Below are 15,358 nucleotides of genomic sequence, written 5' to 3'. Positions count from 1 at the left end.
ATTATCTTTGTTTTGGCCTGATTTCAGTCAAAATAACATCCCACATGTTGAGAAGGCCAGTCAAATCAAGGTGGGCTTTACTGTTCATAGAAATCAATGCAAGGCTTCCATTTTAACAGTGAAAGACTATAAGGTGCAAGTAGCTAAACATTTCATATCTGACATCTGTGTTACTATAGAAATATTAATAAGTAATATCCAGTGATGCGAACTAACTTGACATTTTGGTCAAATTTCGCCATTTTTAATGTAATATATATGCTGAATCTTTTACTTGGTTCATGTAATTTATGAGGAAATGCAATGAGACAACAAATATTTTGCTAGTTTAAAAAAAAAGCTTTTCTTTATTTCTCATAAGTTAAAAATAAGTATTATTTGAATACTGTGATGAGTTGTTCACTTCCCTCTTTTTACAAATGCTTTTTTTTTTTAGATTTGTTTTTATTCTCAAAATTGAATGCACACAGTGTGTTATTGAGTCTGTCTGCCATGGATGCACAGCAAGATGTGTGAAGAGTAAAGAAGCACTCTGATTGCTGTGGTGCAAATTCTACACATGACCATAACTTAGATGCCATTTTAAGGTGTTCCTGCAAAACCAAGTGGGTTCCACTTTATATTAGGTGGCCTTAACTACTATATACTCACATAAAAAAAAAAGTACAACCCTTTTGCTGCTATTGAGGTGGGATAGGGGTAAGGTTAGGGAGAGGCTTGGAGGTATGGGTAAGTTTAAGGGTGGGTTAAGGTGTAAAGTATGGGTCAACAGTGTAATTATAAATGTAATTACAGAAATTAAATACAGATGTAATTACATGTCGTTTTTTTTACAAATATAAGTACAATGTAAAAACATGTATGTACACAATAATTACATTGTACTAAATTATTAATTAAAATGTAAGTACATAGTAGTTAAGGCCACTTAATATAAAGTGGGTCCACCAAGTGTAAAAAAAAAGTTTTCACACTAATCAAACAAAATTCAATTGACTTGTTTTGCAGCAAAATATCTAATGTAAAACCCAAACATTCTTGGGTGCTCTGTAGTATCTTTCTGTAGACTGTCCATGCACTAAGACTTGAGCAAGAACTAAAACTCAGAAAAATAGGTACTCAATATGAAAGAAAGAGATGCATGGAACTTAAAATAGGGACAATAAGATTTATAAAATAAATAAATAAACATTTACCTAAATATCAGTCAATGTTAGATTACCTGTGCCATGCTGGCTTTCAAAACAACAGCACTCTTGTGATATTGAACATATTGTAAAATAACTTTCAATTAATATTTCCTAAAATAGGTTAAGTAGGTAAAAAAATTGGTGTAGTAGGTGTAAAATCAGCTGGTCATTATTGCAAACTGATTGTATAAGTAACTTTTAAAGTTTATTTTGTAATAATGATAGGCTGGTTCTATAATCAAAACTTTGTTTGCATTCCAAACCAATAAATTGCACAGTTATTGAGCTGAATTCAATCTACATTGAACTGAATTAAGCTGAAAACATACATAAAAAATACTCTCTTCTGAAGAACTGCTTTACAGTTTCATTTGTTTCATAATTGTTGAACATTTGCAACACTGACACTGTAAATTAACTGAACTTAATCAACACTGAACCCAATTTAGCTGAATAATGACACTTTCGTGTTCTGAAGAGCTGCTTTGCAGACCAAACTGAATTTCATTCAGCTGATGAATTTTATTACATAACTGTCAATAGAAGATGCATATCAATTCCATCAAACTTTTTTCACAATATTTAAGTGTGCTAATGTCATTAGCTTAGCTTTATGCTAACAACAGAATGTTAGTCAAGTGCCAACTGCAGCGCGTGATTACCTGTTAATGAAGCTATGCCTGTGATGAGCCAAATCAGTTACTTACAAGGTAATAATTCAATTATTTTTAACATGTGGTCAACAACTGCTCATGCAGTCAGCTCACTAGGTTTTGAGACAAAGCCAATATCTTAGGTAAGAAAACACAGCACAGAAAACAGAGTTAATGCCAATACATGTGGGAGTTTGATTGTTAATTAGACTAGAAGGCTCTGTCAGGTCTGATTGCAGAGCGTTGTCCTGCCATGTGCGACTGGCTGAGCAGTCTGAAGTGGATGAGACATGTCTGAGACACATCTCACGCCTACTCCCTGATTTAGCACACATCCACAGACCACCAGAATCGACCCACTCAATACCGAAACAATTTATGTTGTCTCATGAATCAGACAACATGGATGTGTCTAGATATACCAGAATGTCTGTAATATCTATATAATTGTACTTTTCTTTATAGATTTCTTTAAAAAAATTCTCAACAATGTTTATTTTGTGATAATTATAATGACATTTAATTTAGCAGTTACCACCATATAAGACTGAAAAAAAACAAGCTGAACAGTAATTGCACACACGATAATGGGATTATTTGTAAATAATAATAATAAGAAGAATTAGGGCTGGGATAAATGATTATTTTTTATTGATTTGATTTGATTTATTTTTTCGATGCATCGATTAATCTAGCGATTCATTTTTTCAGTCATTCTATTTTACATCACTCACCAATCAAACAAAGCTTTGACAGCTGCCAAAAAAAAGATCAATGCAGAAAAACCCCTGGATTTGATATATAACGTTGGACGGAGTGTTGATCCGGCCATCGCGTATATTCAGCGCACATAAGGTAAACTTTTTTTAGAGAAATAAAAACAGGTCGACAAATCGATGCGCATATTTTGCATCAACGTATTTCTTGCGTCGACGTCAGCGATGACTTCGACACGTTGTCCCAGCCCTAATAAGAATGTATGTAAAACTATGTATATACAATATATTATATTCAATAAACATATATTTTTAACTAAACAAATTTCCTTAAGGTTTTGTAACGTTTTTAAACCAATCAGACTGTTGGTAATATTTGAGTGCTGCACTTCACAGCTCACCTTCAGTAGTGTGTGTCGATGATCTGAGCACCTCTGTTTTGAGACGGCTGTTTTTAGCCTGATACTGAGACCGCGCTGAAGGTCACAGCAAAATCATCCAACTGCACCTCAAATTACGGTGACCTTCTTCCAAATATGCCTAACTGCCAAATTACCTCCTCTACCCCTCTGGAGGCTGAAATACTCACTTCACATTCAGCTCTGGTTTTGTTTCTAAACCCAAAAATAAAGCATTCTGGTGCTGGATTAACCTTTTAAAGCCAACTGAATTATATATGATATGCAAATTTCCGAGGTCTAAATGATCAACATGATCAAAACCTTGCTGTTAAATATGTTATATACAATCTACTACATGCCTGCATCATAAATCAAAAGTCTATCTTTCGTGCATTTATTCACAATCTCACCTATTTCTTGAATTTGCTCCTCGTCCTCTTGCTCATCTTCATCCACCTCATCTTCATCTTCATCATTCTCCCCCTCTCTTTCTACTTCTTCCTCCTCTTCCTCGTCCTCCACCACCTCCTCTTCTTCCTGCTCCACCTCTTCATCCTCTCCATTAATCACTTCTTCCTCCTCCTGATCATATTGATCTTCGTTGTCAGTATATTCCTCCTCCGGTTCCTCTTCATCTTCATCCTGCTCCTCCTCTTCCTCCTCTTTTTCATCCATCTCCTCCATTTTGTGCGTTTTGTAGCATTTCTCCATTGACGGCTGCTCTACGACTGTTAGAAACACCTTCCTCTTGGGCGAGGGCTCCAGGGCATGACTCTCCAGGGGTTTTCTCTTCTTGGCGACAGGACAGCCGTACACACTGGACATGGAGAGATAAGAAAAAGGCAATTAACAAGCTGGCTTGCGATTTGCAGGGCTTTAGTACAGTTCATTGCGCTCCAGACCAGGCTTCATCATCTACTCCGCACAGGCTGAAGGAGTTCTGAACTGGGACAAATACGGCAGGCTGCATGCCAAATCATTTAAGGGTTACACAAGTGGAACAATCAATAGACCTTAGTCAGGGTAGACACCATATTTAACAAGACCACGAGACATAAATGTACAGTATTGAAAGTACCCATATTGTGATCAATTCAAAGTTTTATTTTTGTGGTCTGCTAGAGCACATTTACACTATATAAAGCTCAAAATATACATTATTTTTCATCATCCTGCAGCACTATTTTCATCTTCTGACTGAAACACTCTGTTTGAGTTCATTTCTCTTTAAATCCCTGATTGTCTGCTCTGATTGGTAAACTGGTACAGTCTTCTCCATGTGTTGGAAATAGAAATTGAGTTTCAGCTCCTAGGCTTCATGGGCAGCTGTAAATAGTATTATTATCTCAGTATTAGGGAGTAACTAGTTACATGTAACCGAATTACATAACTTAATTACAAAATACATACAAATGTAATTTGTTACAGTTACGAAAATGTTAACGATTACAAAGGATGGTTGCATCTGAATTCTTTCATACACACAAACACACAGATTGACCCCCCCCCCCCATCCACGGAATAGGACACATGCTTATTTAGTGACTTATGTGATAATATGCTTTATTTATTTATTTGTTTATTTATTAAATTAACTGTTTTTCCTAGGTATTGATATATGCCAGTGTCTCATGTCATAACTATGCAATAAATTGATTTCACAAACAGTATTATAAGAAATCTAAAAGTTTGGCTACAAGTGAAAAATCTGCATCTCCATGACAAAGCAAATCACTTGCCAAAGTGTTGTAAACTTGCTAAGGTGTAAGATAGTAAATTATAAAAATTTAAATAATGGCAGGACTACTAACAGATTAAATAAATCTAATCTAATCTAAATCTAATAGGTAGCAATTCACATCAAGATAAATAATGCAAAAGACAGTAGAACAATACTGAATAATAATGCAGTTTTTGTATGACTAACCAAACTATACAATAGTTTTTGTTAAATTCTTGTCCTTATAGGATTGCATTGTCAAGGCTCTGCATTAAATCACAAATGCCTTGGCAACTTTAGCAGTCCTGTAAACACATAGGCTAAACCCAGAACACCTTGCAGCTGTCAGATCAAGAGGTGATTATTTGTATTTTACATTATTTGTAAATTTACATTTTAAAGATCCACCCAGCAGCAGGAGCAGGTGATTTTATCATCCAATAATCAGTGTACTGATCCAGTGTTCAGACCAGCAGACATCAGTTATTTTTGCTTGAACCAAGGACAGTGAGTAACAACCCATTACCTTTAAAGGGACAGATCCCCCCCAAAAATAAAAAAATCTGTCATAATTGGATAACTCCCATTTTGTTTAAAACCTGTACGTGTTCCCTTTTTTCTGCTGTTTTTTTCACACACAAAAAAAGATATTTTGAAGAATGTTGGAACTCATACTAACTCATAAAGGTTTGCAAAAACCTGAGGTTGAGTAAATAATACAAGAATGGTAATAGGTTACACTTTATTTTAAGGTCCAATTCCTGCTGTTAATAAACCATTAAGTATGAATTTTTGCATTAGTAAATTACTAATTTGCTGCTTATTAATAGCTAGTTAGGTAGTTGTTAAATCTATCTCATCCACCCTTCATCCATTCATACACCATACATCCATCAATCCATCCATCCATCCATTCATCTTTCTATCTGTCCATCCATCCATTTATCCATCTATCCATCCTTATTTTGCAGCCTGTCCTTCAACCAATACACCCGTATAGGTTGTTTGTCCAAATCCCTGAAATATGACCCATCAGAGCTTATACTACAATTGCGACCCTATCGACAACAGGATAGCTCATTTGGTAGAGTATTGCATTAACGATGATATTTAATCATGCGGTCATGGGTTTAATCCCAGAGAACTTATGTGCTCATAAAATGTATATGCTCTATCTTTATCTAAATTTTGCATGATTTCTGTGAGGGGTATGTTTAGGGTTGGGGTTAGGTGTGGTCATTTGAATGAATGAGACACCTAGTAAAATATGTGAGATCGGTGTAAAAAGTCCACACATTGCTTTTAAATAAACACGCATTTTGATTGGTAATAACATTATATGTCATTTCATTATTTTTATGCTCGCTAGATGGCGTAATAAAGATTTGTATCTGTAAATCAGGCTACTACAGGACAACTATTATCAGTAAGTCAAAATAAGATCTATCATTCATCTTTCTTTCAGTCCATCCATCCATGCATCCATCAGTCTTCTTTCCATCCAACTGTACAATCCACCCATCCAATCATCCATCCATCCGACCACCCACCCACCCATCCATCCTTCAGTCATCATTCCATCCATCCATCAGTCATCTTTCTATCTGTCCAATCATCCATCCATCCAGTCACTTCCCAATCCATCCATCCATGCATCCACCAATCATCTTTCTATCAATCCTTCCATTCATCTTTCTATCAATCCATCTACCCACCTATCCATCCATGAGTCATTTTCCATCTGTCCATCAGTCATCTTTCTATCTATCTATCTATCTATCCATCCATCCATCCATCCAAGCATCCATCAATTTTCTGTCTATCCATCAATCTATCCATCAGTCCTCTTTCTATACATTCATCCACTCATCAATCTTCTTTCATCTTCCCGACTGGTCACCCATCCATCAATCATCTTTTTAACCAACATAAACAACATCAATCACCCATATATCCATCCATTCAAAAAGCCTTTCCAAAGTGCCATCAGTCCCACCAAGTTTATCTTGACTCCCCACCACATTTTACCCAGTCTCCTCACATAGACAGACAGCACAGCTCAAGTCCAAATTAACCAGTGTCCATCTGTCAGCTGTCTAGCCGATTGGCAGGTTCCATCTCCCTAGAATGTAAGGTTATTGGGCTGACCCTTCCAACAGGGCACTATTTCATTTGGGAGACCACAACTCTTTCGGCAACTCTTTCCAGGGCTGACATCACGCGTGGCACCCCGGCTCTCAAGGGATGGCTCCTCCGTGCCATGATCAATAGCGCTTGTGACCAAACATCGCAAAAGCACATTAAAATGCCACTCATTCTGTCCAACTGCCTTCCAAATAAATCAGGTGCTGTTCCCTGCAGGCCTGGTGTGAGCGGTCAGGCAGACTGCAAGAGGGGAAGATGGAGGCGGAGAGAGCGCTAGTAGTGTGACAGGTTATAACCTGTCTGTCTTATTGCATTCATGTCAGTCATATATGGAGGAATTTAGTCCATGCAGAACTAAACTGACAGTTATAATAAATGTAGCAGCATGGTTTTCTTTCTAACAAATGCAGTCAATGTGAGATGAAATGTGAGAACAAAAGGATCCTGTTATATTTCTTATTACACAGCTGTCAGGAATACTTGACTCAAGTCAATCCCATCATTCTCTGCTCACATATGTAAGGCATAATGTACAGTCAGCTGGTTATTATTGCAAAACCAACTTCTCAATGTTGAACCAGCATTCTAAACACCCTGTTGTGGTTAATTTTGCAAATATGACGGCTGATTGTACATTCTCCCTTAAACAAAAGGGAATTTCAAAGTTAGGACATGTTTTTGAGAAAAAAAGAGTGCAAATGTTACTCTCAGAAGAGTATGAGCAAGTCTATTAAAACATGATGATGATGTATAATTTGCAGGGGTGTGAATTTTTTGGTAGAAAGAGAATCATTTCAATTCACAATTCACAGTTTTTGATTCAATTCAGTCGAGTTGTGGTCTCCCAAATGAAATAGAATTTCAACAATTTAATTTGATGCAATGCAATTCACAATAAGATTTGATTCAGTTTGATTAAGGAATGTAATGGCTTTTATTTTTTTAAATTAATGTGTCTTGAGTTAGAAAAAGGCAAACTAAGATTGTTTATTGCATCAAGCAACCGGAAAGTAAGCACATTAACTATGTGTGCATACAGGCCCTTTAAAAAAAAAAAAGAAAAAAAAAAAAAAACGTGCATAATACTATAATAGACAAATTTGTTGTGGAGAAACAATTCAGCCATTTTCTCAGTTCATCATTTACACCTTTAAGACTTCTTTCATTCATTTGACGCTGAAGAAAAAGCTCCAAATGAAGCTCACACAATTTATTATAGTGAAAGGAGACACATCAAGTGTACCTGAAGGATTCCAACTCACAATTAACTTTATAAATTCATATGCTTTGCAATTAAATGCAGACTATTACAGCTTCAGCAGGTCATTGGCACTATATGCATATCTCTGCGTGTTTGATGAGATGAGAATGGAGACAGGATGTTAGAATGAAAAATTTGTGAAATGCGTGCATGTTCTGACTGCTGGTATAAAAGCATCTCTGGCTGTGCCACTACACTGCGATCTATATGCGCGAGCGGCAAGAGTGCCGTCGCCATGGTGATCTCCGGCTCAAATCCAAGTGGGATTTGCCATCTTGGCAGGCAGACAACGAGGAAGCCAGCAGGAGTGATTGGAATACAGAAGGATAGAGAGAGGCAGAGAGGGAGAGAGAAGCACATTAGGTCTAACAAAATTCTGCTACAAAAATGACTCAAACACAAAAGCCAAAAGAAAGAGCTTGAGTGTTCCCATATTGAGCTTACATATCCATACTTCTCTACCATTAAAACAGCTTGCAGAGAATGGTTAAGGTCAATGAAGGTCAAAGGCGTTCTTTCAGCAACCACCTCACCTCACCAACTCACCTCTATGAACTGCAGCACACAGGCTGTTCACTAGAAACTGCATAAAGCCTGCATAGAGGTTTTCAACAAAAAAATGGAAATCTACTTATTCTAATTTGGGTATTGTCTCTTTAAAACAGCTGCACCTGCAAACTGGAAGCATCTCATGTGGTGTAATACAACAGTGTACACATGTCCCCAAAAGTATTGTGAACACACTTGTATTTATATTATCTGGTGCCCATGGGATGGTGTATATGAGTACCAAGTGTGCTCATAACATGGTTCAATTCTTGGTATAGTTTTAGCATGTAAAAGGATATGACAATGTATTTGGTCATATATATATATATGTATATGTACTGTATATATAGTGCTACAGTTGTTGCAACAGCTCTACTGTACACTGGACGTGACAATGCGACCGTTGCAAATAATTTTAACTTTGTGTCAGTACGCCATTAATATAACAAGGCATCAGTTTGGATTTTGTCAAGTCATGTTTTGTATACAGCGATTTTTGTTTTTATATTTCTGCAATCTTCTTTGGTTTCTGTGATTTGTATATTAATGTTTAGACCAGGCTTATTTGGAAGTGCTTTATGTTGTCAAAATAATAGCATGCTTTCAAAGTTGGAAGTTAATCAATCAAATTAATCAATATACTACTGTGTTTGTAGTTGCTTAATAAAATTGTCACTCGAATCAATTCATGCATCACCTTATATCATAATACATAGGCCTGGCCTACATAAAAGAACATTTCTGTTTAATCTATCTAATATCGTGTTGGTCATACTATACAATTGTTTTTTGTTTTTGTTTTTTTGTTTTTTAGCTTGGCTTTGTTGAATAATACAGAACATAAAGAGCTTTAAAAAATTATATCATATTAAATCGCAATCGCAATATTGGTAAAAAAAAAATAAATAAATAAAAATAGCAATTAGATTATTTTCCAAAACCATTCAGCCTTAGCCTTGTAGTAAATAACTTGATCGAATGCAGATCGTACAAAGGACCAGTGTTATAATATAACGAAGTAAAAATACTTTGTTACAGTACTTAATTATTTTTTTGGAGTATCTGTACTTTACTTGAGTTTTTATATGTCAGGCAACTTTTACTCCACTACATTTCCTCATTAAAATGTATACTTTTACTCCGATACATTTCCCCTAAGTATATTCGTTACTTACTACAAAATAGTCAGAAGAACACAGATTGAAGGAAAGCAGGTTTGACGAATCAATCGTCTGGCGTTTGCAACTTAGATTCCAAAAAACAGCTTTGCTCGTGTGCAAACAAGTACATGTCACACACAACCACCGATGATTTAACTTTTCTACTCAAGTTGAGTCAGGGGTGTGCAGTACAGCATCGTCTGCGATAATATGGTAAGTGTTGTTGTAATGATGTGCAATCTGACATTATCAAGTACGTTAGTCTATCACCGAATCATACACAGAGTGCACATACATTGATTTATTAGTCTATTAAATCTCAATATTCCAGGCGTTCTAAATTGAAGACGGCAATAATTATTCTGCATGCTTTTTATATTTATGTAATTTAATGTAACGTTAGGCCTAATTAACTTAATCTATATCACACAGAAAGTACAGTTTTTCTGCAGATGCATAATCACATTTAATAATCATTTTATACAAGTTCAGTAAAGCAATAAGTGACTTACATTTTAGACATAACTCAATTTTGCCAACAAAAATAGTTCCAAACAAAGATCACAGCACTTTTTTGCGTCTCTGAGCAATGGACGGTGTTTACTTATTGAATGAATCAGCTTTTTGAACGAATCGGTTGAATAAATGATTCAACGATTCACTCATTAATGCAGTCAAATGCTTTGTTTCTGAATGAATCAGGCGTTTGAATGAATCGGTTGAATCTCAATGACTCACTCATTAATATTCACTTTCTGTCACCTTAATGGTGTTTTTTTTCATGTTTTAAATTATTTCAATTATCAGTATTCAACGTTTTCTGTTAAAAACAAATCATTAAGCCAATCTGTAACTGCAGTTTAAATGAATCCATGTCCCTTCTGAGATACATATTAGGGCTGTAGTACTCGAGTCCGGTCTTGGACTCGAGTACGGACTCGAGATATTTTTCTGTCGTCTCGGACTTGTTTCGGACTCGTTGCATTTGCATTGGACTCGCCAAGTCTTCTAGTTGGTCTCGACCAAGTCCAGCAAAAAAAAAAAAAAAATTCTCCTTCAAAACAAAACCACATTTGCATGATGTTGTGACTGAAAACGTGTGGAAAACGCTAGGCGTGCTGCTCTCCTTATTTCCAAAGCACTCTTTAATCTGCGCTCGCGCTCCAGTGGCGTCTGCTGTTGCTGGGCAACCATGACCCGCTCTTCATGAAGATGCAGAAGTTTCAGCAAAAAATAAATGGATTTCCAGCACTAAACATCCCTTGTAGTAGCTCTGCTAATAGATTCATTTACAAAATGGTTATCCTTGTACAGCTATGATCATCTATTTCTAAATCTTCTTAGCTTTCAGTATTGTTCCAGGAAAGGATGCGCATGACCAGCGGTGCACGTGCTGCGACCTGAAAAGTTTAGATGTTTCTAATTTAATTTTCTACCTGTTAGATTGTGTTTTATTTACGTCTACACCTAGATAGCCTTAAACGTACCCTTTACAATAATGAAATACTAATTATTGTTGTACAGTATAGGGGTTGCAAGACTACTGATTTCTACTAGTTGATTTTGTTAAGAAAAAAATGCTTGAGTAACTCGACTACTCGTGGTTCATGTTATTGTAAATGAAAACACATTAAATCTTTTTTTTTTTTATCAATCAACGCTTATTAATGTATATCCTTATGCAACAATTACATATGTAAATTTTTAAAACTTTATAATTATGACATTACATATTTAAATTGTTATGTAACAGCCAGTATTTGTATCTGTAACAATCACAACACTTTTCGTATCTGCATTCGGATACAACATCGTACAGTTACTTGATAAGACCCTTATGACTTTTTTATATATTTTTTCTTAGGTATCACTGAACAAGTATGTCGTGTTAAACTCAAATAATTATTAATTTCTAAAATAACATTTATCATGCAACCAGAGAGATGTCATGACAAACGTTTAGTGATCATTTGAACATGACTGAATCCATTCAATGCGCACATTTTCATTACGCAGAACACTTTGAGCGAGTCTTAATGTTAATGAACTTCACTAAACAGATGTGTGTGTTCCGCGCAAACCAGCAAAAGGTAAAGATGCAAACATGTAGGACAAGTAGACGGTGTATCAGTATCTAAGCTGATTATTAGCCGACTCTTGAACTGATTTGTTTTTGAGAGACTGAGACGCGCAGCGCGGCTGTTTGATTGGTGAGCGCGCTGTGCTTATTCCATTCATTCGTATCATATCGTGGCTTAAGCTTTAAATTTTTGCTTTTTAAATATATACAAATACAATAACATGTATGATGTATTATTACAGGTAAAATTACTCTTGCAATGCTCTGATTTCTGAGAGGTGCGCAGAGAGGCGAAAACAATGCGGTGTTTGATTTGCGCTCTTTCCACTTATAAAGTTTACATTCATTCACATCTGGCACTGATTCCCTGGCTCACTTGTTATCTAGCAAACACCAGACTCTGTCAGCTTTAGCCGAGTATTCAGGCAGAATTATTCCTTGTCCGTTATACGTTTTTTAAGCCATTAACCTTGCCATTCCGAATAAGGTATTCGGCTTCAGGCACAACCCTAACTATTACATTACATATTTTATTTTTACATGTAACATAGATAAGGTCATATAGTAACAGCTCCACGCAATATTGTAATTCTAAAATTCACGTCGTACTTGCAAACACTTTGTATGCATTTTGTTTAATGCATGCTGGAGTAGTTGATTGTTTCCGACAGCGCTGAGTAGTCTATGCAAGCACTAGTACAGTATGACTGTACTGTACTAAAAATTTAGCTATATTTATGTGCGCATGCCCAGTAGAGCCAAACGTATCCCTTCTATCCTTAACTGTGCGCATTTGTCATATCCCGAGCTTTGCGTGTGTCTGAGCACTGTGCCAAGGCATCAGTCATATACATTTTTGACCACAGACATAATGTCAGCAAAAGCAGCATTATAAAGTAAATCAAATTTAAATAAAGTACATAAAAATTATTTGACCTTACAGCTCCAAACTCTCTAGAGGGCCAGTGTCCTTTATAGTTTAGCTCCCAGGGTCGGACTGGGGTTAAAACCAGTACTCATTACCAGGGCCCCAAAAGAAAAAGAGGGCCCTTGAAAAGTATGAATCTGAAATATATTTTATTTTACCTGAATATTTTCATGAGTGGGGGGCATGGGGGCCAATCAGGACTGCCTATGCATAGGGCCGGGATCTTGTGTAACGCCCCTGTTAGCTTTAACTCTAATTATACACACTTGAACCAGCTAATCAAGCTCTTACTAGACAAACTAATCTTCCAGGTGTGTTAAGGCCAGTTGGAGCTGAACTTTTCAGGACATTGCCATCCAGGATCTAGTTTGGAGACCCCTGTCCTACAGAGTTGTTACTTTGCACATGCTTTTTGATCATTACAAATAATAATGTATAATTATTTTCTTAGAATAGGAGATATGCTTTCTCTCGCATCACAAACATTATCAGTAGTTAAGTATGTGGTCTTGAAGAGGACCCTTTTTTCTCTCATTTGGACTCAGTCTTGACTTGGACTCGAAAATTTTGGACTTGGACTTGACTTGGACTCGAACCTCTTTGGACTCGGTCTTGACTCGGTCTCGACTAGTCCTGGACTTGGACTTGACTTGGACTCGACAAAGCTGGACTTGACTACAGCTCTAATACATATACTGTTGGCTGAATGCTTTTTCAAATGCAGATTCCAGAAATGTTTTCTAATGTTGGAATGAAAGGCACTAAATAACGGAAGAAGTGCTTCTTATTCTTACCCAAAAATGCAAAATATCGAAGAAATTACTGAACACAATCTTGCTACTCGATCTGTGTATAAACACACACACACACACACACACACATTATATATATATATATATATATATATATATATATATATATATATATATATATATATACCATATTTTTTGGACTATAAGTCGCACCTGAGTATAAGTCGCATCAGTCCAAAAATACGTCATGATGAGGTAAAAAACATATATAAGTCGCACTGGACTATAAGTCGCATTTATTTAGAACCAAGAGAAAACATTATCGTCTACAGCCACGAGAGGAAGCTCTGTGTCTTTAGTGTAGACTATTAGAGCACTGAGCAGCATAGAGCGCCCTCTGGCGGCTGGAGATGGTAATGTTTTCTCTTGGTTCATTTCTCTTGGTTCATGTCAAATTAATTTTGATAAAAAAGTTGCACCTGACTATAAGTCGCAGGACCAATCAAACTATGAAAAAAAAGTGCGACTTATAGTCCGGAAAATACGGTACATAAATATATGCTTATTTTCCAGATTTTTTTAATATTTTTCGTACTTACAGTAAGTACAATAAATATCAAATACTTTAATACTTTTACTCAAGTAATATTCTGAACGGTGACTTCAACTTCTACCAAAGCAATTTTCTGGTAAGATATCTCTACTTTTACTTGAGTATGACTTTCAGATACTTTATACACCAAAGCGAAGGACCTATCAAAATGGCTAGTTTCGTGACTAATTGGCCTTTTGTTTAAATTAATTGCTTATATTTAACTATATATACACAGTTGTATCAATAATACATACGTATTTACACAAACACAAAGTGTAGGTTCCTCAGAGGCACAGTGGTAATAAATCACCATTTAGAGTTTAATCAACACTGTATGCATTTGAACTTATAAGCTATGACTAATCAAGCAGATGTTTAATGACTAAGCAACATCAATTGTATAGCTTAATTTATCAAATCATATTTGCTGCTTCAACAATGAAGGAAACTAGTTACATGGGTTTATAACTGATTCATGAAAATAATGCAGAATTTTGCATATAATAAACCTTATCAATAACAGAAAACAATAAAATGCATAATTTTATATTCAAAATTATATATATGAACCCATTTGACCCAAACTATTTATGCAAAGTCATGCAAGTAAAGTATTCAATATTTTTAGTAAGGGTTTTGGTATAAATAATTACTAGCTTTTTTTCAACTGATGAACCCCTGGGGTAGACAAACCCCATTTAATGTTTAGGCCTACATTTAAGATTTATATGTTTAAAATGAATTTTCTAACCATTTGACTGTACAATTTTAAACACCATAAACTTTTAAAAAGGTCAGACATAGACAAACAATAATTCATTAATAGGACTAATGAACTGAATGCATTTTAATTTGATGCATATTTGTTAGTCACACATAAATTAAATGGGTAAGATTCCACAACAAAAATAAATAAATAAAATGCAAATAAATTCAAATAAAAAAATGACATTTTTCATTATGAACTGTTTGCATTTGTTTGATTTTATTAAATAATCATATATTTTTAAATGCATTTACTAAAATTGCTTAGAATCAGCATTAATCTGTTCACTGTTAAATCTATTAAATTTATTCTGTTAAAAAGCATGAATATTAATAAAATATGTGGACAAAGCAATATTAAAACACTAAAATTAATTGGATTTTTATAATAAAAATATAAACCCAGTTACTGTGTATTTACGTTTTCTAGCTTGGCTATGCTT

At 35.4% G+C, this 15,358-nt stretch overlaps 1 protein-coding gene across 3 annotated transcripts in view; it reads right to left on the bottom strand.

The window, feature by feature from the left end:
- myt1lb (myelin transcription factor 1-like, b) overlaps positions 1 to 15,358 on the bottom strand; it is a 112,474-nt gene that overhangs the window by 39,881 nt on the left and 57,235 nt on the right. For all 3 annotated transcript variants that reach the window (XM_026285279.1, XM_026285280.1, XM_026285281.1), the window contains exon 6: positions 3,371 to 3,777. In XM_026285279.1, coding sequence (XP_026141064.1) covers positions 3,371 to 3,777 — 407 coding nt within the window. The remainder of the gene's footprint in view (positions 1 to 3,370; positions 3,778 to 15,358) is intronic.

Source organism: Carassius auratus, chromosome 17 (assembly GCF_003368295.1).
Source record: "Carassius auratus strain Wakin chromosome 17, ASM336829v1, whole genome shotgun sequence".
Taxonomy (NCBI): Eukaryota; Metazoa; Chordata; class Actinopteri; order Cypriniformes; family Cyprinidae; genus Carassius; species Carassius auratus.
Note: the sequence above shows the minus strand (reverse complement) of the source record. Positions and strands in the feature narration are given on the sequence as shown.